Below are 26,795 nucleotides of genomic sequence, written 5' to 3' on the forward strand. Positions count from 1 at the left end.
TCGGCCCCAGCCCCTGAGTCCGCTCCAGTGTCGGCCCCAGCCCCTGAGTCCGCTCATTTCATCAAGTTCAGTCCTGAATCCACTACAGCCCAAACAAATTCAGAGTCCGTTCCAAGCCCAGAGAGAGCTCCTGTTCCCACATCTGGCCCAGAGAGGGCCTCAGATGCCGAGTCTAGCCCAGAGAGGGCTGTTGTTCCCACGATGTGTCATGCCCATGTACTGTCCTTGTGTGTTTTTCTCCCCATGTGCTCCCTGACCTAGTTTCTCTGTTGTTTTGATTGTATTCATTTGATTCAGGTGTGTTTCGTCTAATTACCCCTCGTTTAGTTCCGTATTTGAAGAGTTGTCTGCCCCATGTTTCCTTTTCTGGTGTTAAATGTATATTCTAAGTTCTATGTGTGTGCTCCCTGGTATTTTGGTTCATTAAAGATTGTGAAGCTGAATCTCTTGCGTCTTCGTTCTCCTTACTCTGACACAGTAGACACTGATACTCTAAGAAATGTCAGTTCTCCCTCAGAAAGAATGGCTGTGGGTGAGAAGGTGCCCTCTGATGAAGATCTCAAAACACCCTTGAAAACCCACGAGGGGCTGGCTGGGTTTGGGGTGCTGTGTACTTTTAATAATTTCATTATTTATAATACTTATTAAATTGTCTGATTACTTGATTCAGATTGGCATGTGGCAAAATACATGGGTAATTTAATAATATTTTAAAATGATGATAAACTGTGTTTGTTGTCCCTGAATATTAAAATCATTACATTCAAATCGATGTTGTCCATGTATTTTTAGTAGTTGCCCATGTTATAAGCTTGATAGGATACAGTCAGCTCCTGTGTTCCTGATCACCCCGCCATGGTTTATTTTGAAATAAAATGGCTTTTATCCACTTACATATTTAACTTCACTTCTATATAAATACTCCAAAGTATCATAAACACTTTTCCCTCGCTAAGTCACTCTTTCTTTAACAGTTTTTTTTTTTTGTGTCTGTAGAGGTCCATTCTCTCACTCCCTCTGTCAGCGTTGCTGGGATTTTTCTCTGTGTGTTATTTTCCTGAATGGTCAGCTTTGATGCATTTTTTAGACACAATGGTGGCCTTTTAGGTTCTGAATATTTCTCTGTGTTCATATCTGACCGTACAGCCCAACAGCAGCATTTCCAGACACACTGAAGAGAGAGAATATCCCCTCAGCCCATGTCAGCACGGTTTATTCTCAGAAAACCATATTTGTGTTCCTGTAACTTGGTTCCAGTATAATACTGTAAATCTATTGAGTCACATTATATGATTAGCTTTTTAATTTAAAATAAACAATGTTGCAATGCAGAATAAATGTTTATTTTTTTTATGGATTTTCAGCTAAATTGCATATTTTGACATCATACCAACTGTTGCTTTTGCTGAAATTAAAGATCAGACTTATGAATTCTGTATAGAGTTCTCTCAAATGCATCTTCTAAGACAATGTAGAATGTGTCTTTGATTTGTTTGGTAACACTTTATTAAACAGTGTTCTTCTTACATATTACTTAATCTAGTAATAACAGTAAATTGTTAATAATTACAAGCATTTACCCCTAAACCAAAGCCAAATCCTAACCCTAACCCCATCATAAGTACATGTTGTTAATCAATATTAGGGTGCATTCACACATGTAGTTCTGTTCTCTTGGTTCGTTTGGTCCAGACCAAAAAAGAAAATGATACATTTTGTCCTGGTTGTCAGACCTGTGTTCATGTTTTGTCATTGTTTAGCTCTCCATGCCCTAGTTTCTCCCTTGTGTTTCATTGTGCCCATATTTGTTTTTTCATGTTCCTGCTCTTAATGAGTTTGTCTCAGGTTTGTCTTGTTATCCCCTTGTTTAGTTGTGTATTTAAAGAGTGTTCTGTTCCTGGTTTCCTCATTCGGTGTCTTGCATCATTCACGGTTTCAGTTTGTATTCCATTTGGTCATTCATTAAAGATTGTTTATTCTGAGTTTACTCCTGCATCTCCTCGTCTCCTCTCTCCTCGCCTTAGAAGTGTGACACTGGTCCACTTAGCATTCACACTGGCATTTTTGATAGCGAACCTATGGATACCGAACCTAAAGGCATAGGGATACGTTCACAACCTGATTGGTCGGGTTGAACGATGTATATTTCACGATGGAACTCATCGAACCCCCCAAACAAAAGGTGTGTTCGACTTAAAGCGGCACTGCGCCGCTTTAAGTCGAACACACCTAATGCTGTCTGCTGGACTATGCGCTCATTGCTGCATGAATTTATAATTTTATTTTCAACACCTGCACATAAAAGACACTATACCTCCTCATTGCTCCATGTTTGCCCTCTGTTCATTTTGTTTTGGATACGTCGCTCGTTCCGCGTTGTCAAATCATGTCGCATAGCGTCGCATCTTGTCATTACTTCCTGTTTTTGGTTCATTCAGATTTGGTCCCAGTTGCATTCATATTTAATTCGAACTGCACCAGAGTTCATTTGGAAGCAGACCAAGACCAATCTTTTTAGCAGTTTCTGTCTGCTTGTTTGGTGCACACCAGAGTTTAGATGGCAGCATTCACACTTACTCAAACGAACCGCACTAACAGAGCAATTGTACCAGAGTTCGTTTTAATCGAACCAAACATGACATTTGTGAACACACCCTTACTAAAAGTGAATCCCAATTCACAAATGTATGCGCTATTCAATATTTTTTTGTAGTGCGAGTAGTGTGTTCACACTGAAAATTCCGAAAAGAAAAAGTGCACTTTAAATACCCAGATGATGCCCTTAAATAACTGAAAAAATTAATTGTGGAATCTTGGACACTTCATGCACTCAAATGTCGCAGCTTTAATTACATAGAGGAGGTGGGACGAACTATCAGACTCCAATTAAGAATGACAAAATAACCTTATATAATTCATACACTACATAGTTGAGTACATTGTGCATACCTATATGTACATAGTGTGTGAGTGCAAAGTGTATAGTGTGTCATTTGGGACACAGCTTTAGTACTTATATAATTTCACTATAACACCAGCACTATAAAATAAAATGTAACCACATGTTTTAAAAGAGCTGTCATGGGCTATTGATATATTTTCAAATGGCACAGATTGCACTGATTGCACAGACACTATTGGAATAGAGCTGAACTGGATGATGACATCACTGAATCATCAATGAACTGACTTTAGCTGAAAAAATTACTTTGTTATTGTCTTCTTGCATCATTGACAAACTTTTTTCCTGTTTGATTTGATTCTGTAAACCTGCTTTGACACAACCAGTACTATATAAAGTGCTATACAAATAAAGGTTAAAAAAAAATCTATTAACTGATACACTAAATGATTAATTGTTTTGTAGATTTATGTTATTAGTGTTGAGACAGTGAGTGAAATGAGAACATCCACTCTCCTCTCTGTTCTGAGGTCATGCTTTTATTTTCAATCCAGGCCTCCTGTTTTCCTCTATTTTATTAGATAAGGACCACCATATGATGTGCAAAAGAAACCCTAAAGATGAAAAATCATCCCTTGTCTTGTAAAGTCAGACTGTCGGCCTTTGTACACTTCATCTCTGTTTTGTCTGTTCTCCTTCTTCTCTCTCGCTCGCTCTCTTTCTCTCTGTGTCTTTCTGCTGATCTCTTTCTATCTCTCTCTCTGTCTCCCTGAGGAGTGATAGCCAGCAGTCTCAATTGTTTCTTGATGTTCTTCCAGTCTGTACTTTGACTTCTAAAAAATGGACAAAGCAGAATTTTCCCTACAAACTTTCATATAATGTAATGTGATGCTTTATGGCAGCTTCTGTTTGTTGGATAAACAGGACAGGTTTTCCCACCTTGAAAACCTTTCAATTACTTTGTTCTGTCCTCTCAGAAAAACAAATGTATAGGGTTGTGCACAATTCAGAACTGAATTGAGAAAGCCTTTTATATTCCAATTCATTATATCTGAATTTCAACTGAATTTAAATTAAGGTAGCAAACATGATAAATAATTGTTGTGATTAACTCCGACTCAAGGTGGGGATCGATTGCATTTTGAAGAAATCTAAAATCTAAAATTTTAGGATAAAATTTTAAATTTAGGATGCTAAATGGACCTACATACTTTGGACTGAGATTGAATTGAAATTGTTGGGCCCAGATGGCACATTAGAGTCTGACATGAGTGCTGTTCCACACCCTTTCACTCCTCCTGATCCAGTCATCCACCACTGGCACTGTTGAGGATTCACCTGACCAAGGGAACATGGGTGGTTGGTAGCCCAGAACACATTGGAAGTTAGTAAGTGCAGTGGAGGAATGAGTGTGGGAATTCTGGGCATATTCAGCCCATGGAAGAAAGTCACTCCATTGTTCCTGCTTACAGCTGCAATATGATCTGAGGTAGCGACCGATCTTATGAATGAACCTCTCCACCTGTCCATTAGTCTGTGGGTGACAGCCCACAGGATTTCTCAGAGGGCAGGCTTCAAGTATAACTCGTTTGAAGTATTGGTGCTTAATATAACATTATCCAGAGAAACAAATGTTAATGATAAATCCCCTGTGATGTTTGTGCTGGCTACTGTATACAGGCCACCAGGGCACCATACAGACTTTATTAAAGAGTTTGCTGATTTTACATCCGAGTTAGTGCTGGCTGCAGATCAAGTTTTAATTGTTGGTGATTTTAAAATTCATGTTGATAATGAAAAAGATGCATTGGGATCAGCATTTATAGACATTCTGAACTCTATTGGGGTTAGACAACACGTCTCAGGACCTACTCATTGTCGAAATCATACTCTAGATTTAATACTGTCACATGGAATTGATGTTGATGGTGTTGAAATTATGCAGCCAAGCGATGATATCTCAGATCATTATTTAGTTTTGTGCAAACTTCATATAGTTAAAACTGTAAATTCTACTTCTTGTTACAAGTATGGTAGAACCATCACTTCTACCACAAAAGACTGCTTTGTAAGTAATCTTCCTGATGTATCCCAATTCCTTAGCATATCCAAAACCTCAGAACAACTTGATGATGTAACAGAAACTATGGACTCTCTCTTTTCTAGCATTTTAAATACAGTTGCTCCTTTACGCCTTAAGGAAGGTTAAGGAAAACAGTCTGACAGCGTGGTGTAATGAGCACACTCGCACCCTAAAGAGAGCAGCCCGGAAAATGGAGCACAGCTCGTATTGCTTGGAGGGAAAGTAACCTATCTTACAGAAAAGCATTAAAAACTGCTAGGTCTGATTACTTTTTGTCTCATTTAGAAGAAAACAAACATAACCCCAGGTACTCAATACAGTGGCTAAATTAACGAAAAATAAAGCATCAACAAGTGTTCACATTTTCCAACATCACAGCAGTAATGACTTTATGAACTACTTTACTTCTAAAGTTGATACTATTAGAGATAAAATTGTAACCATGCAGCCATCAGCTACAGTATCACATCAGACAGTGCACTATAGATCCCCTGAGGAACAGTTCCACTCATTCTCTACTATAGGAGAGGAAGAATTGTATAAACTTGTTAAATCATCTAAACCAACAACATGTATTCAATTCAATTCAATTCAAGTTTATTTGTATAGCGCTTTTTACGATACAAATCATTACAAAGCAACTTTACAGAAAATTAAGTTTCTACAATATTTAGTAGTAGCTTATCAGTGGTGACTGTCAGTTCATGTGCATATGGCAGAAATGTTCAGAAAAAATCTATAAAAAGACGTAAACAAACAGATGATTAACTCTATTAACATCAATTATGCAATCAAACTTATAGCAAAATGTGGTAGTTCTGTATGTTGTCTCTGGGTTAGCATCATCTGAGGTCCTCTGAGGGGCTGGCATCATCTCTTCTCAGGTGTTCTGGATCCAGACTGGAGCTTGTGTAAATCCTAGTTACCACGGGATGTAAATCCCGTGGCAAAGCAGAGAAACAAATAGAGACATAATTAGCGTAGCTGCTGTTCCAGCCAAGTAAAATTAATTTGTTTAACCCAAGCTAAAGAATAATAATGCACATTTGATCATATATAACTGCAGTCCAAAATTATGAGATGCATTATTTGAATGCTTGGCCAAAGAGGTGTGTTTTTAATCTAGATTTAAACAGAGAGAGTGTGTCTGAGCCCCGAACATTATCAGGAAGGCTATTCCAGAGTTTGGGAGCCAAATGCGAAAAAGCTCTACCTCCTTTAGTGGACTTTGCTATCCTAGGTACTATCAAAAGTCCAGCGTTTTGTGACCTTAGGGAGCGTGATGGGTTGTAGCGTGGTAGAAGACTAGTTAGGTACGCAGGAGCTAAGCCATTAAGGGCCTTATAAGTAAGTAATAATATTTTGTAACTGATACGGAACTTAATAGGTAGCCAGTACAGAGACTGTAGTATTGGGGTAATATGATCATATTTTCTTGACCTGGTAAGGACTCTAGCCGCTGCATTTTGGACTACCTGTAGCTTGTTTATTGAGGATGCAGGACAACCACCTAGCAGTGCATTACAATAGTCCAGTCTAGAGGTCATGAATACATGAACTAGCTTTTCTGCATCAGGAACAGGTAACATGTTCCGTAGCTTGGCAATGTTTCTAAGATGGAAGAATGCTGTTTTTGTAACATGGGAAATATGATTTTCAAAAGACAAGTTACTGTCTAATATAACACCCAGATTTTTTACAGTAGAGGAAGTAACAGTACATTCGTCTAGTTGCAAATTGTAATCTACGAGATTCTGTGTAATGTTTTCTGGTCCAATAAGTAATATCTCTGTCTTATCTGAATTTAATAGGAGAAAATTATTGGTCATCCAATCTTTTGGATTTTTAACACACTCTGTTAGCTTAGATAATTTAGAAGTTTCACCTGGTCTTGTTGAGATATATAGTTGAGTATCATCAGCATAACAGTGGAAACTAATCCCATATTTTCTAATGATATTACCAAGGGGCAACGTGTATATTGAAAATAGCAGAGGACCTAGGACAGATCCTTGTGGCACTCCATATTTTACTGGTGATAAATGAGATGACTCCCCATTTAGATAAACAAAGTGGTAGCGATCGGACAGGTAGGATATAAACCATCTTAAAGCCTGCCCTTGGATACCTGTATAGTTTTGTAATCTATCTATGAGTATGTCGTGATCTATGGTGTCAAACGCAGCACTAAGATCAAGTAAAACTAGCAATGAGATGCAGCCTTGGTCTGATGCAAGAAGCAAGTCATTTGTAATTTTAACAAGTGCAGTTTCTGTGCTATGATGGGGCCTGAAACCCGACTGAAATTCTTCATAGAGATCATTTTTTTCAGGTAGGAGCACAATTGAGCAGACACAACTTTTTCTAAAATTTTAGGCATAAATGGAAGATTTGAAATGGGTCTGTAATTTGCCAGTTCACTAGGATCTAGTTGTGGTTTCTTAATAAGAGGCTTAATAACCGCCAGCTTGAATGGTTTTGGGACGTGACCTAAAGATAACGACGAGTTAATAATATTGAGAAGCGGTTTTTCTGCTACAGGTAACAACTCTTTCAGTAATTTAGTGGGTACAGGATCTAATAAACAGGTTGTTGGTTTAGATGTAGTGATAAGTTTATTTAGCTCTTCCTGTCCTATAGTTGTAAAGCACTGCAGTTTATCTTTGGGTGCGATAGATAAACCTAAAGTATTAGACGCTGTAGAATCTACATTTGTTATTGTATTTCTGATGTTATCTATTTTATCAGTGAAGAAATTCATAAAGTCATTACTATTTAACTGTGAGGGAATATTTAGATCGGGTGGCGTTTGGTTATTTGTTAATCTAGCCACTGTGCTAAATAAAAACCTTGGATTGTTTTGGTTGTTTTCTATGAGTTTATGGATATGCTCGGCCCTGGCAGTTTTTAGAGCCTGTCTATAGCTGGACATACTGTTTTTCCACGCAATTCTAAAAACTTCCAAGTTAGTTTTTCTCCATTTGCGCTCAAGACTACGAGTTTCTTTCTTGAGAGCGTGGGTATTACTGTTGTTCCATGGCACAGTACGTTTTTCTCTAACCTTTTTCAATTTGATGGGGGCAACAGCTTCTAATGTATTAGAGAAGATAGTGCCCATATTGCCAGTCATTTTGTCTAGTTCATGTGTATTTATGGGTACACAGAGCAGTTGAGATAAATCAGGCAGGTTATTTGCGAATCTGTCTTTGGTGGCTGGAACAATAGTTCTGCCCGGACGATAACGCGAAGCTATATAGTTGTTATTATTAATACGCAGAATGCACGATACAAGGATATGGTCAGTAACATCATCACTTTGAGGTACGATATCTATGTCAGTAATATCGATTCCATGCGATATAATTAAGTCTAGCGTATGATTAAAACGATGAGTGGGCCCGGTGACATTTTGCTTTACTCCAAAACAGTTTAATAAGTTAGTAAACGCAAGTCCTAATGCATCATTTGTATTATCAATATGAATGTTAAAATCTCCGAAAATTAGCGCTTTATCAGCAGTAACCAACAGGTCTGAAAGGAAATCTCCAAATTCTTTTAGGAATTCTGTATATGGCCCTGGTGGTCTATACACAGTAGCCAGAGAAAGAGATACGATAGATTTCTTTTGCATATCTGACAGTGTAACATTAAGCATAAGTATTTCAAATGATTTAAACCTGTATCCTGTTTTCTGGGTAACACTAAGAATATCACTATATATTGTTGCAACACCTCCCCCACGACCAGTCTGACGGGGATCATGTTTATAACAGTAGTTTGATGGAGTAGACTCATTTAGACCAATATAATCATTTGGTTTTAGCCAGGTTTCAGTCAAGCAGAGTACATCAAAACTATTATCTGTGATCATTTCATTTACAATAACTGCTTTGGGTGTGAGTGATCTAATGTTTATGAGCCCAAACTTTAAAAAATTTTTTTTGTTCATTTATTTTAAATTTTTCTGGTTTAATCACGATAAGATTTTTTCTAGATCCTACATTAAATTTATATTTTGACCTCACTATTCGGGGAACAGACACAGTCTTAATAGATTGGACAGCGCAAGTACTTCTATTTAAGTGGGTAGAACAAAAGCCATCATAGCAGTTATTTGAGAATTGGCTTACTAGTCAAATGGAGCGTAGAGTCCTGGAGATGTTGTCCGAGAGCAGCTCCGCTCCGACTCTGCTGGGGTGCAGTCCATCAGCGCGAAAAAGCCTAGGTCGCTCCCAGAAAAGATTCCAATTATTAACAAAGAGCAGTTTCTGTTCTTTACACCATGACAATAACCATTCATTTAGAGCAAAAAGTCTACTGAACCTTTCGTGTCCTCGTCGATACGTGGGCAGCGGTCCTGACACGATGATCGTCGCCGCGGGCGTCGTGCTGCGAACCGTCTCGATCAGGCTCCTGAAGTCCCTCTTCAGCGTCTCCGTCTGCCGCTGCGTGGTGTCGTTAACCCCGGCGTGAAGCACGACCGCTCTGGGGCTCTCGTCGGACTTCAGGATCGCGGGTATCTGCGCAGAAACATCGAGAACACGAGCACCAGGGAGACAGTGAGTGTGCACTTTACCTCTGGCTAATGTAGCACGGATGTGTCTGACGATGGAGTCTCCGACGATCACAGTGTCGCATTCCGTCTCGCGGAGGGGAGCAAAGCGGTTCCATGTGGAGGTGTGTGTGAACTTTGGGGGAGAAGTCGTCGCCCGGGGCCTGGCTCGCGTCCTCCGCTGCGGATGCACCCAGGGTCCGTGGTGTCCCGGCGCCGGCGTGAAGGACATTTGGGCAGATCGCGTCCTGGGTGCACCGGGCCTGTGCAGAGAAACACACGGGGTGGAGGTGGTGGGGACTGTTAGCAGCGCGCTGTATACTTACCCTGGACTTGTGAGCGTCAGCCCGGGAGGTTTCCAGCGTGTCGTCACCTGCACTCAAAGGTAGACAAACATCCGCCATTAAAGCAAGTAACAGTGAGTAAAGCAATTGTAATGTGTGTGAATAGAGTATTAGCGATGCAGGCGGGTTTAGCGACAACCACGCTGGTGATGCTAATGGGCTATAAGCTACTAGCGGACTCGGGAAATCAAAATAAAACTATTGATAACAAGGCGCTCTGATTGTTTTTGTTGTAGAATACGATAGAGGTTATATTCACACGTTATAGAAACGAAAATGATGGTGTATAAAATAGATTTCAACAATAAAAAAATAGAAGATAGAGAATAACGTGACGGAGCTCAAACTAGAGGCATACGACAGCAACAAACAGGAAGTCAGATATATGTCTGTATGTTAGACCCTATTCCATCTAAGCTCCTAAAAGAGGTGCTTCCAGAAGTCATAGATCCTCTTCTGACTATTATTAATTCCTCATTGTTATTAGGATATCTCCCCAAAACCTTCAAACTGGCTGTTATTAAGCCTCTCATCAAAAAACCACAACTTGACCCCAAAGAACTAGTTAATTATAGACCGATCTCAAATCTCCCTTTTCTGTCCAAGATACTAGAAAAGGTAGTTACAAATGACCTGCTCTTATCATCTGATCGTGGTTGTATCTCTCTATTAGTGCTATTGGATCTTAGTGCTGCGTTCGACACTATTGACCACACTATTCTTTTGCATAGACTAGAACACTTTGTTGGCATTAATGGAAGTGCATTAGCATGGTTTAAATCATACTTATATGACTGTCATCAATTCGTAGCAGTGAATGAAGAGGTATCATATCGTTCACAAGTGCAGTATGGAGTACCTCAAGGCTCAGTTCTAGGGCCGTTACTCTTCATGCTTTACATGTTACCCTTGGGAGATATCATCAGGAAACACGGTGTTAGCTTTCACTGTTATGCTGATGATACTCAGCTCTATATTTCTTCTTGGCCCGGCGAAACATACCAATTTGAAAAACTAAAGGAATGCATGGTCGATATAAAAAACTGGATGACGACTAATTTCTTACTGCTAAATTCTGAAAAAAACAGAGGTGTTAATTATAGGACCTAAAAGCTCTGCATGTAATGACCTAGAACGCTGTCTAAGATTTGATGGCTGCTCTGTCAATTCTGCGTCATCAGTTAGGAACCTAGGTGTGCTATATGATAGCAACCTTTCCTTAGAAAGCCACGTTTCTAGCATTTGTAAAACTGCATTTTTTCATCTCAAAAATATAACTAAATTACGGCCTATGCTCTCAATGTCAAATGCAGAAATGTTAATCCATGCGTTTATGACCTCAAGGTTAGACTATTGTAATGCTCTATTGGGTGGTTGTTCTGCACGCTTAGTAAACAAACTCCAGTTAGTCCAAAATGCAGCAGCTAGAGTTCTTACTAGAACCAGGAAGTATGATCATATTAGCCCGGTCCTGTCAACACTGCACTGGCTCCCTATCAAACATCGTATAGATTTTAAAATCTTGCTTATTACTTATAAAGCCCTGAATGGTTTAGCACCTCAGTATTTGAACAAGCTCTTGTTACATTATAGTACTCCACGTCCGCTGCGTTCTCAAAACTCTGGCAATTTGATAATACCTAGAATATCAAAGTCAACTGCGGGCGGCAGATCCTTCTCCTTTGTAGCGCTCAAACTCTGGAATAACCTACCTAACATTGTTCGGGAGGCAGACACACTCTTGCAGTTTAAATCTAGATTAAAGACCCATCTCTTTAACCTGGCTTACACATAACATACTAATACACTTCTAATATCCAAATTTGTTAAAGGATTTTTAGGCTCCATTAATTAGGTAAACCAGAACCCGGAACACTTCCCATAACACCCAATGTACTTGCTACATCGTTAGAAGAATGGCATCTACGCTCATATTAGTCTGTTTCTCTCTTATTCTGAGGTCACCGTAGCCACCAGATCCAGTCTGTTTCCAATTCAGAGGGTCACTGCAGTCACCCGGATCCAGTATGTATCCAGCCGAGATGGTGGATCAGCACCTAGAAAGGACCTCTACAGCCCTGAAAGCCCCAGAGACAGATCCCCTGTAAAGACCTTGTCTCAGACGACCACCGGGACAAGACCACAGGAAACAGATGATTCTTCTGCACAATCTGACTTTGCTGCAGCCTGGAATTGAACTGCTGGTTTCGTCTGGTCTGAAGAGAACTGGCCCCCCGACTGAGCCAGGTTTATCCCAAGGTTTTTTTCTCCATTCTGTCACCAATAGAGTTTTGGTTCCTTGCCGCTGTCGCCTCTGGCTTGCTTAGTTGGGGACGCTTCATTTACAGCGATATCGTTGACTTGATTGCAAATTATTGCACAGATACTATTTAAACTGAACTGAGCTGCATGATGACATCACTGAATTCAGTGATGAACTGCCTTTAACTGTCATTTTGCATTATTGACACACTGTTTTCCTAATTAATGTTATTCAGTTGCTTTGACGCAATCTTTTTTGTTTAAAGCACTATATAAATAAAGGTGACTTGACTTAAAGGTGACTAGTGGTGTGAAAGTGTAACAGTTTTACTGTCAAACTAGTTCCCAGTAGTCGTATGTGACATGTTATAGTTAACCCTACCACTGGTGTGGGGGGTGGGAGGTGTACTGTAGTCTGAGTTGTCTGTCTGCCTAAAAGGGGGCAGAGAAGAAGCACTGGGCAGGAAATAGTTTGCTAAGCACATGAGATGTCTTCTTCACCTCCGTCTGCTGTCCTTTGTTGGTGCCCTGATTTGAGGAACAATTTCTTCTTACACTCAAATGTAAGTAAGCACCTATCCTTGTATGTATGTAGGGTTTGTAAATATGCTTTTGTTAGGATTTCGCATGAGACACACGTTTATTGTTTGTTTGTTTATATGCAGAGGGTTTCTTGTGTGACAGAGGATCAACACAGTTACAAACAGGACCTATACCAAAGGGACTAATTGTCCTCGTTCATCCAACAAGCACCAACTATTCATATCATAAGCAATGGTCAATGACAGATGATTTATTCGCTGATACAGATTCTTTATCAGTTCACTTAAGGACTGTGTTGTCTCACACATTCTACTTTGAAGACTGTCTGTGGTTAGATGGATCTATGAATTGAAGAACTTGTATTTCCTGGCTCATTGAAATGTAGCAGTCTGTGTGATCCCTCAATTTTTTTATGCAGCATCAAAAACTTAGGTGTTAAATAAAATATGGCACCCGAACAAGAACCATCAGAAAGAGAAGGAAAATCTAACTGAATTTTGATGAGAGACACAAATTCTACTTTTCATGAGTCATGCTGTTTTGTTGATTGTGTTTTTGTAGTGACCTATTTTAGTATGTCATAGCATTATAATTAACTTGACAAGACTTTAGTCTTTAAAGCTAAAGTTTATTCAAATGGTTTAATAGTTGCAAAATGGCCACCTTGAATAAAGAGGAATGGGGTGAGGATCCTCGTCGTGAGCCAATCCAAGACCTAATTTATTTTCTCAGTAGCTTGTATATAGAAAATTAACCTGAAAATGTAGAACAAGAATGTGATTTTGATGGCCCTTTGCTACCCCCTCCTCCTCCAAATGAGGAAGATGAAAGCTTAATGATGATGATTATGGCTTCAAAAATGCATAAAGTTCAATGTAAATTGGATGGGCTGGAAAATTCATCTGATGTTTGTTTTAAGGATTTTCAACACCAGTTGAAGGAGCAAAGTGATATGATGAATGCCATCGAATGGGTGGGGGATTTGGGTTTCTCTGCAATCTCTGCATACTTCTCTGGAATTTTAGTTTGAGCTTGAAAATTGGGGCTTTCCATACCTGTGGACAGACATAGCAGAGTGATTTCAGAGTTCAAGCAGTGTTGCTGACAATAACTTGACCACTAGATTGGTTCAACTTGTGCCCAGGATATGCTGGGGTTGGGGTCATGAATAATTAACCATGGGTGACCTGGGATGATTTGATTCTTTGGGGGGGATATTACATATGATCTTTTATGGGTGGAATAAAACAATTAATAGAGTCAGAGGTATGGTTTGTTGCATAATGCCTGTTCCCATTATCGATGGCTGTGATATTGCTGGATGGCATGCATGGTATGGTTTCACTGGAGTCCACTAACGCGGTAATATAGTTCAATCTTTCCTTATAATCAACTGTTACTGGTGGTGTGAAACTCTGATGAAATGGTAATGAAGAAATTCCCTTCATCACTTTTGCATTGGATACACTGGAGATCTTGATTTTAATGGTGCAGGCAGCACACTGATGACCTGATTGCCTGAAGGTACAGTATATACATTTGCACAGAATATGGTGTTCTAAAGTTGAATGACTGTATGATACGATCAGTGGTGGAAAGGCTTGAGACAACTTAGATCAGGGTTTATTATGAATTATAATTTTGATTAAGCCCCCTCACAGAATCTTCAGCAATATCATTCCACCTGCTTTGAGTGGCTAACATACGGAATTAAACAGCATACTCAGCGGATGATTGTTTTCCCTTGTGTAAGTGTAAGAGTTGTACAGAAACATCCTGTCCCCTCACTGGTTATTTAAACAATTCTTTGATCTGATTAGAGAAATAATCAAACAAGGTCTTTACTTGATTGTCCGTGTTGAAATCCATTTTGCAGGAGAGTTTAATGAACAAATCCAAAACAAGTAGGCACAAACATTGCCCATAAAACAGGCAGTGGTCAAGTAACAGGCACAAAGTCCAGCAGGCAATCAAGATAGTAATGATAATCCAGAAATATAAATCCAATAAACAGGCACAAGATCACAACATAAAACAAGACATTTATACAATGGAGAAATGCTCAGTAAAGCAATACTTTGTAATGGGTATATGGAAGCACGTGGCTTTTAAACCTACATGGAGGAAGTATCTGTAGAAGCAATGGATGGATAGCAATGCAGGCGAGGAACTGAAGAATTACCAATGGAAAGGAAAATGAGAAATAATCAAGTTACCTTTATTGATATAGTGCTTTATACAATACAGAATGTGTCAAAGCAGCTTTACAGTATTAAACAGGAAAATAGTTTGTCAATAATGCAAGAGGACAATAGCAAGACGGTCATTTTTTCAGTCAGTTCATTAATGATTCAGTGATGTCATCATTCAGTAGTGTCTTTGCCTGGTTTTCAAGTTAAAGAGATGGGTCGTTAATCTAGATTTATACCCACAGAGTGTGTCTGCCTCCCGAACAATGCTAGGTAGATATATTCTAGGTATTATCAAATGGCCAGAGTTGGCGCTGAAGTGGCAGTTACTGCGGGTGTGCCATGCTGCTCCTCCATGACTCCCACAGTAAAAGTAGAACCAGGTTGACCAGCTGCAATGCCAGATCAATGTAAAACTCAAATGTTCCATTAGGGTCATGCAGTGGCTCATGCAACTCAAGTGTTCAGTTATGGAACTGAGCGGCTCAGATAGGCCCCCTAAAATATATCATCAAGCATATCTCATCTAAAAGAGTCATGTGTGCCAGTTCAAGAAAATCCATAACAAAGTCCTCAATGGAATGTGTACCTTGGCGGAGAACCATCATCTTCACTGCTTGATCCATTATTGGCAAAGTTTTATTTGGTAGCGTAATCCAAAGTCACAGTCTGTGAAACAGGCAGTAGGTCATAGCACAGGTAATCAGTCCAAACAAATACTAGTGAGTGGCGTTTTTGAAGCACTGCTTCGTGAAGCTTCGAAACCTTTGCAAATCATTTGTTTCGAAACAGTGCTTCGGAGCGCGTATCAAACTGTCAAAGTCATGTGATTTCAGTAAATGAGGCTTCGTTACATCATAACTGTTTTGAAACATTTTTAAAATTTCAATGGTTTACTGACGGGGGCCGATGATCTCTGTGAACCTGTGAATCATGCGAGTTCATTAAGATCGCCCTCCAGCGGTGAACCACTGAACCAACATCTATGGTTTTTACCTGATCTCGGATCAGTTTGATCAATTTGTAGACATTTTTAATGAGACATTTGTGTAATTAAAAGGATGAGTGGTAGTTAGTAGACTCTTATTGCCCTGTTTAGACAAGCTCTCCATAAAACAAACAAGACAAGCCCTGCAAAATAATAATAATTTAAAAAAAAAATACATTTTATACAGACACTTCACATTTAATGCTATTCTATTATTTATTGTATTATACTTTCAATAAAACATTTGCAATGAGTTTGTAAAATGTTATTTGTAAAAAAAAAATTAATGTATGTTTTGGCCTAAGTTTTTGTTGCATTTATACAGTTTTGGCCAGCAGGTGTCACCAGCGTGTGGTGTTTTGAGCGCTTCGAAACTGAATCATTTTGCAATTGATTTAATTGAGTCAAAACTTTGAAAAGGTTCACTTCTCCCATCACTAACAAACATGCAGATCCGGGGGGCAAGACAGGAATGAGAAATCCAGGAAATAGGCAGAAATTCAACAACAGGAAAACAAGGAAATGCTCAGAATTGCACCACAACAGACATACAAGAATTCTCAAAGAGTGACTGAGAAAACAAGCTTATATAGGGAGGTGGAGGGGGTGGAGCTAATAGGTGACCATGGGAACAAACAAGGTAACAAATGCAACAAAGGAAACAGGGACTGAACCCAGGAAGGGAGCAGGAAAACCCTTGGAAGAGTCCACAAACACATGACAAGGGAACACAGGCTGGGATCGTAACAGGAACCTCTTGCTGCAAACTTTGTTTAAACATAATCGGTCATCTTATGTCATTATCTTTTCCATAAATGCTAAAAACAATTCACCTTAGTTTCTCATGTGATGGTATGTCAGGATGTAAGATCAGCAGATCTAAGACAGATTCTTAAATTTGTAATCCCAGGATCTGCAGTATAATCACCAAAAAGCCATCTTTTAACCTGTATTTTAAAACTTCTCCGTTTTTTAAAACCCTTCAATAACACCGGTAATTTATTTCATGCATTTATGCAAGTGTATAAAAAAGTATCAAAAAGGCAAGTTGACAAAATGTTTAGTGGACAACATCTGTGTGAGGATGATGATGATATATTCACTGAAAAAAAACTTCTCTTGCCTGGAGACCTTGCAGAGATGAAACTGGAAAACATCAGCAACACTTAGCTCTGTTTCCTCATGAACTATTCCAGGATTGATTACAAGCTTCACGAAGTCTACAGAGAGGTTAACACTCCAAAAAAAAAAAAAAAAAAAAAGAAAGAAAAAAAGAAAGAAAATGCTCCAAATCCACAGAAAAAGCACACATGCCTGCAGTTTACTGTAATCATAAAAAGTGTGTCTGTTTAGGACAAATAAAATCCAACATGCAGAATTAGATTTACTTCCATGTCTTCAACAAATTAAAAGTGTCAAGTCAAGATTGTTTGTGGACATTTCTGTCCTGCGTGGAAAATACAGTACGTCCTGATGCACGTTTAACATAAAAGTATGACCATTTACAATTATGGCTTGTGTACAAGTACTGTGCAAAAGATAAACAGGGAGTTATTTCCTTTAGTAAGACCACTCAAACAGACAGATCTGTGTTTTGAAGACATCACAGTGTTTCCACTCATTAGGAACGTCACCTACCGATGGCTGTATTACACAGGGATTCAGGAAAGTATTGTAAGAACTCATGTCTGGCCTCAGCTGCACCTCTGAACGCTGAGCATCTCAAGGGCACCATTGAAAAACTGACCTTTTCTCTCTGTCTGTAGGTGGAAATTAGTCTCTTCGCACTAAATGACGTCACACATAAATAAAAATGCTATGCTGTCGATTGTGTTTTTTAGGTGTGGAGTTTCTGTGGGACTCTGTCTGGGTCTTAGGAGGATAGAAACTGAGTGAAGAATAGAAGGCTTGACGAAAAAGCCCAATAAACAGAGGACAATGAAGATGTGACACGTGCCAATGATATAATTAGGTAAATGCAGTTGAGAAAGTAATAAAACAGAAAGAGCAGACATTGCTGAAGCAGTGACTGTAGATAAATATACTGCTTTGATGGTATGTCTCTATCATAGCAGCAGTCACACCAAGACATGTTTCCCAGAGGATACATGGACTGGTAAATGTGTGGTTTGAATTTGCTGTCAGTCACTTTCTCATGTCATCTGTGTAAATGTAAGTTTTTGATATTAGCACAGCCTAACACATGACTGAAAACCACTCGTGTTATGCTTTCCAGTTAATTATTTGTAATGATTCACTGAAGTGGTTATTAAAATGAATAGTTCATTTGTATGTTCTGGAGCAAATAAATAAATAATGAACTTCCTCGCATCTGACGTGGTGTGGAATGATATTTATTTTTCGAGACAGGTCATTATTTATTTATTTGCACAGCTGCGATTTCTGAGGAACTCTAAATACTTGAAAGATGTTTCTGTCCTAAAGCAAACTGAGATGTAATCAGGAACGTGTGTTCAAAGAAGATGCCTGGTAAATTAAATGTGCAAATCAGTTTCAAAAAGGCCAAGCATTGGAGAAATATCCAGAGATGAGTTCAAAGACATAAAACATTCAAGCTGGTCATTCAAAATATCAAAATAAATCAGAAGATTTCGAAATGATCTACCCAGCAGAGACCTGTAAAGCACATAGAATTACATCAGAGAGAAGCTGAGGGGGAAGTGAGGAGAGAGAGAGAGAGAGAGAGAGAGAGAGAGAGAGAGAGAGAGAGAGAGAGAGAGAGGAAAAATTCTTCAAGTATGAGGAAATTTTACTCCTCCTTCCCTCTCTCTTCTGCCCCCTCGCTCTTTCTTCCCCAGTCAATCAGGAGTTTTCAGAGCCGTGGAAGAGCAGCGAGCCTCTGACTGACAGGAGGAGAGCGAAGCAGCATCCAGCATCAGCGGCTCTGCAGGTAAGACTGACGCCTCTCTCTGTGAATCTTCAGCATCTTTTACTTTTTCAAAATGATTTATGAGAGAGTTGCACATCTGTCCATTGCAAAAAAAAAAAAAACAAACAAAAAAAAAACTATGTAGCACATATTCAGAGTTAGGCTACTTGGAGTATAACCCTTTCACCAAATATAGTGAATTTATTGTCTGATAAAAATAAAAAAAGGCCTGTCGACTGTCACAGTAATCTTGTGAGCTGTGATGTGTCCTCTTCTGAAGACTGGACTAAAGAGGTTCTGCTTACAATAAAAACGGCAGTTTTGAGGAAGAGTTGATCTCATGATCTCTGATTATAATCTGACATATCTATCACATCAGAATGTGTGGCCAAGTGTCTGTCTGTCTGTCTGTGTGTCTGTGTGGCCTGCCTATTATTATATTATGAATTCTAGGGCTTCTGGCTTCTGAAAAAACTGACACAGAAGAGATTCTGCAAGTTTAGACAGGGCTCGCTTGTGTGAGGCTAAATTGATGATGATATTCTTTCATGAAGACAAATGATGATATGGGAAGGAAAAATCATCAGGAGCGGGCTGATATTATATTTCTGTATTTCTATAATATATATTTCTATTTAGCTTTAATTTATTTTTATTTCAGTTTTAGTTGTTAGTTCTTCAACTTAAACCTCTTTTGTTTCAATTATTTTTTTTTGAACTTTGAACTTGAACTTTTTTTTTTAACTTGAATAACATGTATACCTTAAATGCAGTGTTGCTCTGGATAAAGGTATTTACAAAAAGTATTTCAATTAGCAGAAACCATTTTTAATAATTTTAGTAATAAAAATAAAAATAAAAGTAACAACACTGTTACGCACATTAAGCAATAACACATTTTTCAGATTTATGTTTATGAAAAACTCTAGATAAGAGCTGCTTTGGAAACAGTGTCTAGTATGGGAACAAGTGAACTAGCACTGCACTACAGCTCGGACCAGCACATGTATCTCTCTCTCCCCCAGAGGAACTTTTCATTGCTCAGACATCGCTCTCAGTTAAATCAAATTCATTTCAAGATGATGTCATTTTAGTTATAGTATTTTCACCTATCCCAGCTTAAACCCTCATTGAACAGTTTGTTTGAGCATCCAGACATGGGCTGCATTTCCTAAAAGCTCTACAACTGTGGTTAGAAGCAGAGTTTCTTGTTAGTATTGCGTGACATGTGCACTTGAACAGACCATGCTCTTTTAATGACATCACTTGATGTTATATTATTAGACCAACATGGCTCAAATGATGAATAAGTTACTGTGGTTTCAGGAAACTGCCTAGTTATTTCATGCATCAAATTCTGGCATCTAAGCACTAGAACTATTGTTCTGCTGATTTTTATGGGAAAGTAGCACTGAAACCAACCAATGAGATGAATTCAGGGCCAGACTGAATCTGAAGAGAGAGTTGTTTTGGTAATAGTTGTACAGATACTGATATTTCAGTATCAGATTTGTCTCAGATGCAGAAGAGCTCTCTGTACTTATTCCTTTATTTTCATTTACCACATACTTCTAGAGAAAAGTGCAATGGTGATTCCATGGTAAGTTGGTTATACACTGCTAGTGATTGTCCATAGTGCATGTCCAAAATATGAAATAATGTGCAAAAAACATGACATCAAAAACTCAGTTCTGTAAAGTAACTCTGTCCTCACCTGGCAGTGACTGTTCAGTGGTATTTTCAGATATTTAAATGAAATGAATAAATCTCAGCATGAAAGGATGTTTGCTTAGGTTGTGACATTTCCTTTCTCTGTTTTGATCTGGCAGACAGATATAGGAGCGTCTGTGTCGCAGCTTGTGAACACTACTCACGCCGTTATTTAGAGTCAACATGAAATCAAAGCTGACCCTGTTACTCTCGTAATACACACTGCTGCTCTCATTAAATTGGCACTGAAACTACTTTTAACAGTCCTTCTTATTATTATTTCTCACACCGTCACTTCAAACCATCCACTCCACCCAAAAACTTGGAAGTAAAATGGCTTGCAAATGCTGTTTTTAACTTGATCTATCTTCTATATGATGAATGTCTAATATGAATTCTGCATAACAAAACTGACTGAAATTCATATTTGTTTGAAACAGGAGGGACAGAGGCTTAAAGGGAAGAGGACACTGCAACGTTTTACATCTCTCCAAGTCTAAGAGCCAACAGTGTATCTGTAAAAACTGAATTGAAATGTTTCGAGTGCTGAACTGAGTAGAATAAAATACATTGGTATTTACAAAACAAAACATCATCCATTCATTTGATTGTGTTCCACTCTTGAAACATGGCATTAGTGTTGCCTTTCCTGCTTCTGCTTCTGCCAAGTCCTGCCCTCTCCAGCCAACATCTGCAGACAGGAGCTCAACGTGTCTCCAGAGACATCAAACACCAGCCTATTAAACTTGTTATTTCGGACACATGTGCACAAGATGGGGCCAGAGAGAGAGAGATAGACTTGGATCCTGATTCTCCTCTGGTCTTGACCCATCAGATCCGTCTGGTGCCAGGGTCAGGTTCAGCTTGTGGTCAGTGTGAGCTGGACTCTGCAGCCTTGCGTGAGCGTATTGAAAGACTGGAGAAGGAGGTGTCTGATCTGAGGGAGAAATGTGGAGGTCCAGAAGGATGCTGCAGCTCCCAGCAGAGCAAAGGTAAAGCCCTTCCTGATGGCGCCCAATTCCAGCCACACTCCGACCAGACCAGCTCTCACAAGCTTGTCAAAACTAGATCTGTAGTTTCAAATATCCTAAAGGATGTGTGTACAGGATGTCTGGATGTCTAAAGGATTTCCTTATAGGAAATATTCAGTTCTAATCAAATCAGATCCTGCTAGATAAATTAAAAGTGGTAGTAGTAGTGTCGCTTTGCTTTTCAGAATATGATTCCCATGAATCTAGTAATAATTTAATTCTCAGGGCATTCATAGAGCATTGTTATTTATCCCGTTTAAATCCATTAGCATTTGTTCCGGATTTCCTAAATTCCATAAGCAATCCAGTGTATCCAGTTTCTCATGCACTATCCTGCTTATATTCAGGATGTATCTTTGATACTACTACTACTACTACTACTACTAATAGAATAGAATAGAAAACAACAACAACGTTTGCTTAATTTCATCTAACATTTCACACTGCAGTCCTGTTCTCAATAAATGTATTTGTCTTGTTTTCTAGGAAAAATGTATCAATATCCTTTAAATGGATAATTATTAGTAATGTACTGTATGAAAAATAAACCCAGTGGAATGCAAAAATGCATCCTGTGTGAACAGACCCTAAGTGTGAATGGCTGCAGCTGCTCTGTTTAGGGTAAAGTATGACCATTGCTTCGAAATTTGAACAAAATGAACAGCAAAATATGAACAGGCAAAAAATAAATAAATAAAGTACAACATAATGTGAAATGATGAATGTAGATTTTTTTTTTTTTTCCTGAAAGTACCATATAAGGAGCTCAAGTACCATATAATTAGTGCATATGACTTGTAAACTATATTCCAGTTAAACAGCATTGAAAAACCTTGAATCAAGTTAATGTGCTGGTCCCCGATGTGACAATGTAATGTGTTCTTATTTCTCCACAGGTGTGGTCTGTACCACCATTCGTCCCACGATTGACGAGTGTCCAGATGACTGCAGTGACCAGGGTCGCTGTGTAGATGGCAAATGTGTGTGTTTCCCAGGATTCAGTGGGCCTGACTGTAGCGTGCCGGACTGCCCTGATGACTGCAGCAGCCGGGGCAGATGTGTGAATGGCCAGTGTGTGTGTGACCTAGGCTTTACCGGCCCAGACTGCTCCTCCAGCACATGTCCTGATAACTGCAGTGACAAGGGCCGCTGTGTGAACGGCAGGTGTGTGTGCGATGCCGGCTTTACCGGGTCTGCCTGCAAGACACAGAGCTGTCCGGACAGCTGTACCAACCGAGGCCGCTGTGTGAACGGAAAATGCGTGTGTGACTCAGGATTCACTGGTCCGGACTGCTCCAAGACGTCCTGTCCGGGAAAGTGTAATGGCAGGGGCCGCTGTGTGAACGGACAGTGTGTGTGCGATCCTGGCTTCTCTGGGCCGGACTGCTCTGTAGAAACATGTCCAGAGAACTGCAATAACCGTGGACAGTGTGTAAACGGGAAGTGTGTCTGTAAGAGTGGCTTTACGGGTCCCGACTGCTCTTCCAGATCTTGTCCTGGAGACTGCAGTAACCACGGTAGATGTGTTGACGGCCAGTGCGTGTGTGATAGTGGGTTTACTGGACCAGACTGTTCGTCCAAGACTTGTCCCAATGACTGCAGTAACAAAGGCAGATGTGTGAATGGGAAATGTGTCTGTGATGTGGGCTTCTCCGGTCAGGACTGCTCCACCAAAACCTGCCCCAACAACTGCAGTAACAAGGGCCGCTGCGTGAGGGGCCGCTGTGTGTGCCGTCGTGGTTTCTCGGGGCCCGACTGCAGTGAGTGTCAGTCTGGGTTCACAGGGGAAAACTGCGACACTGGTGAGTGATGCATTTGATATATTACTGTATTCAATCACAAGTCATCCTGTAGCCCCTTTGAAAGTTTGCAGAGGCCCCCTAGTTGAGAATTATTGCACTATACAACATGAAAAATTCACATATTGTGATGTATACTAATAATAATAAAATGTATTATTATTATTTTCATTAAATTGACAATTAATCAATTTGTTATATTATTTTTATTTATTAATTTTATTTTATTTATAAATTATTTATTATGATAATCATAAGCACACTTGTTTGCAGTGCAAATAGTTTTACAGTATACTGCACTTTTATTTTTCTAGTTATTTACCTATAGTGGCTAATGAATTTGAATTTGGTGCTGCCTATTGAGTAAAACTTTAAAGGTGCCATAGAATGTATTGATATAATATTTTAAATTGTTCTCTGATGTCCTCAGAGTGTGTACAGTATGTGAAGTTTTATCTCAAAATACCCCACGTCATTTTTTATAGCTTGTTGAAATTGCCACTTTTAGGGCATGAGCCAAAACTCGCTGTTAATGTGTATGTCCCCTTTTAATGAAAATGAGCTGATGCTCCCACCTCCCTTTTCAGAAGAGTGCAGAGCTTCAAGAGCTCTTGCTCGTGGGCATACCACCGGTGTTGCGGTTTAACTGGTGATGACTGTGTTACTGATCCTCGCATTGCTTCCAAACACAATTTTTAATTACCACATTCCTATTCACAATCATTCTGGTAGCACGTGAAGGCAGCATTAGTGAAAACAGGCAGAGACAATGGTAGCTTTAGCAACATTAGCCTTACAGAGAGCCAAGAAGCTCTTTTGGAAAACAAAATATGAGGCTTACTTTTTTCTGGAGTCTGGACGTTTGTGCACAAAGTGTTGGGTCCCTCTTTCAGAAGCAAACTTTGCACAGCTCTAGCACTGAACAGACCCTTATTTGTGAGGCAGTCCAGCATAAACAAACGTATAGGACTTTTCCATTTTTTTCCCGTGACATTTCCTTCGAAAATGAAAGTGAACCACCATGTCCACAGCGGCCTATGGAGACTCCTATGTTCGCTGGTGCATCCCAACACACGACACTTTTAATGGCTCTTTGGTTCTGACGTTGTACCTCCAGCAGCTACAGCAAGAGAACAGTAATGATGGACAGCTCCTTCTCACTCAGCGCTGTGTACTGTATATGCTAATAGGGCAGAAAGTGTCACAAATGGGTGGGACTTTCACCGACTATGACATCATAGTAGCAAGAAATCTGGAACTGCTCATATGGAGAGACTGTTTATGATTTATTGGGATTATAAAACAATGAGTGGGTGGATTTTTACCATTATAGGCTGGTTGTTTTCACACACTGTGTTCAATCACCTTATAAAAGTGATTTTTGTATTCTATGGCACCTTTAACATTTTGGCCGTTTTGAGTGTCTGTTGTTTTGAATTTTGGTGTAAAATGCTAAATATTGGCATATAATTGCAGTAACTTGGTATGTGGCACAATGCCTTGAAGGTACTTGAAGGTGACTAAACTTGGTGTCCAACATTTTGAAATTTTTTGAAAACGTACTTTTTCGAACTTATCTCAGCTGTTGATTTGATTTTCACCAAATTCCATTTGAATCATCTTCAGGTCATGCTGGCAAAAAGTTACTGATTTCATGTTGATGACATGATGCCAAACTGCATCTGAGGCTGTATCTCTGAAACGGTGTGGCATATTACCACGATCTTTATGTGTGTCAGTCACCTCACACTGCCCAAACCACAGCAGCTTGATAACAGCACCACCTATTGGTCAATAAATGCTGCTTGCAGCTACTCTATGTTTATAATTATTTTCATCTTCCTTTACATGCAACACATCTATAATAACATCTCAAAATATGTTTTAGTCGTTCATGACCCTTTAAGAGTTTCAAGCCATATTTTGGAGACTATTCATGGAGTGACAAATCCATACAAGATTTTTACTGCTTCTGACTATGTCCACTTTTTCCACTGGGTAGGATCAGATAGTACAATCAGTTCTACAGACACAGACACTTTAAACAGCATCTTTATATTCCATTTGAAGGTGTAGATAGTACAACAGTTTAAATAGTCTACACATATGGTAATGCTCCAGCATTATATTTTTGTATTGCCCTAAGTGTTCACTGTGTCTTTATGAGTGCTCTTGGTGAGTTTATACAGCAGCGGGTCAGCAGTACCGGTACTATAGCACTGCAGTTATTGTTTCAAGCAGAAACAGCTGGGTTTAAATAGGAGAGTGTGCTTGAATCTGTTTCATCCTCTGTCCAGCACTGGCGGGCGTCTCGCTTCTCAGTACCAGGGACATCACTGAGTCATCTGTCACTCTGTCCTGGACTCCACCTGCCGTGCAGTACGACACCTACCACATCTCCTTCACCAGCAGGGCAAGTACAGTCATCCGCATGCACTACCACACATGTGGGACAACATTACACATAATAATTCATTATGACACATTGCATGATAAGCATAATAAGCACTCAATTCATTGTCAGCTCTTCAAACGGACAAATGAGTGAATAATAGCATGATCAACCTGGGAAAACATGAGGTCACTTCCACGCTGCCCTGCCAGGACAATGATTATTTTATAATAAGTACAGTTTGTATAAAGAAAAATAATCATATTTTTGATAATCATTACTGCACATTATCATTCATTTCTGCCTTTATTGGGACAGACCAGTGTAAATAATGAATAGGAAGCAGTGGATGAGAGAGAGAGAGAGATGAGGAGCAGGATTGGGAAAGGAAGATGAGTGGCACTAGAACATGAAACGTGTCAGAGCCTTGCTGCCGTGAGACTATCAGCTTCTGGCGTGACCCTTCAAACACTTCAGAGATGGAGTGAACAGGATTTCACCCTTTCAATAAAACCCTTATGCATTTAACAATAAAATATACAATGCCAACATAATAGTTAAAAAAGTGGAATGTGAAAATAATCATTTCAAATGTAGTATTATTTAAATTAATTATTGAATTATCATTTTAAGGACTTATACATCTTAGTAACATTTGTTGAACAACCTTTAGTTATGTTGATTTAAAAAATAAATAAATAATTTTAACCGTAAATGAGAATCACCCACTTTTTCCCCTCTTCTGATATCAGATACAGAAGAGCATTTAACAGCTCCCACAGCAGTCCAAACTTAAATCTGGATCAGTGTGTTTTCCAAAGGAAAAACAAATTAATTTTTACACAGACATGAAATGAGCCCAATCTGGCAGTGGAAAAACAAGCTATTCGTTTTGGATAGAAGCCTTGTTTTGATTTACAGCTCTCTGAATGTTTAGTACACATCTCTACCTCAGCAACTATCTCAGCGTTACTGAAACCATATCAATCGCCCATCACTATGAGTGATTACATAAAGTCAAGTTTTGTAAGGGAGCCACAGAAGACACACTGTACATGTCACCATGACTGTGGAGTCAGAAGTTCTGACCATTACTGGACGTTTCATTTC

The 26,795-nt window shown here is 39.3% G+C and overlaps 1 protein-coding gene across 1 annotated transcript; it reads left to right on the top strand.

Annotated features, from left to right (window-relative positions):
* Window positions 1-18,648: 18,648 nt before the first annotated feature.
* Window positions 18,649-25,888, top strand: LOC109083307 (tenascin-like). Its single transcript, XM_042732156.1, has 4 exons — window positions 18,649-18,774; window positions 20,904-21,455; window positions 22,391-23,296; window positions 25,591-25,888. The coding sequence occupies exons 2-4, from the start codon at window positions 21,092-21,094 to the stop codon at window positions 25,839-25,841; spliced, it is 1,521 nt and encodes a 506-aa protein (XP_042588090.1). The 5' UTR covers window positions 18,649-18,774; window positions 20,904-21,091; the 3' UTR covers window positions 25,842-25,888.
* The last annotated feature ends 907 nt before the right edge of the window (window positions 25,889-26,795 follow it).

This window comes from Cyprinus carpio, chromosome B10 (genome assembly GCF_018340385.1).
Source record: "Cyprinus carpio isolate SPL01 chromosome B10, ASM1834038v1, whole genome shotgun sequence".
Lineage (NCBI taxonomy): Eukaryota > Metazoa > Chordata > Actinopteri > Cypriniformes > Cyprinidae > Cyprinus > Cyprinus carpio.

Coding starts and splice junctions, on each gene's coding strand:
- LOC109083307 (XM_042732156.1), top strand. CDS start 21,092: ATGGCATTAGTGTTGCCTTTCCTGCTTCTGCTTCTGCCAAGTCCTGCC. Junction 21,456..22,390: donor CAGCTCCCAGCAGAGCAAAG/GTAAAGCCCTTC, acceptor ATTTCTCCACAG/GTGTGGTCTGTACCACCATT. Junction 23,297..25,590: donor AGGGGAAAACTGCGACACTG/GTGAGTGATGCA, acceptor TCCTCTGTCCAG/CACTGGCGGGCGTCTCGCTT.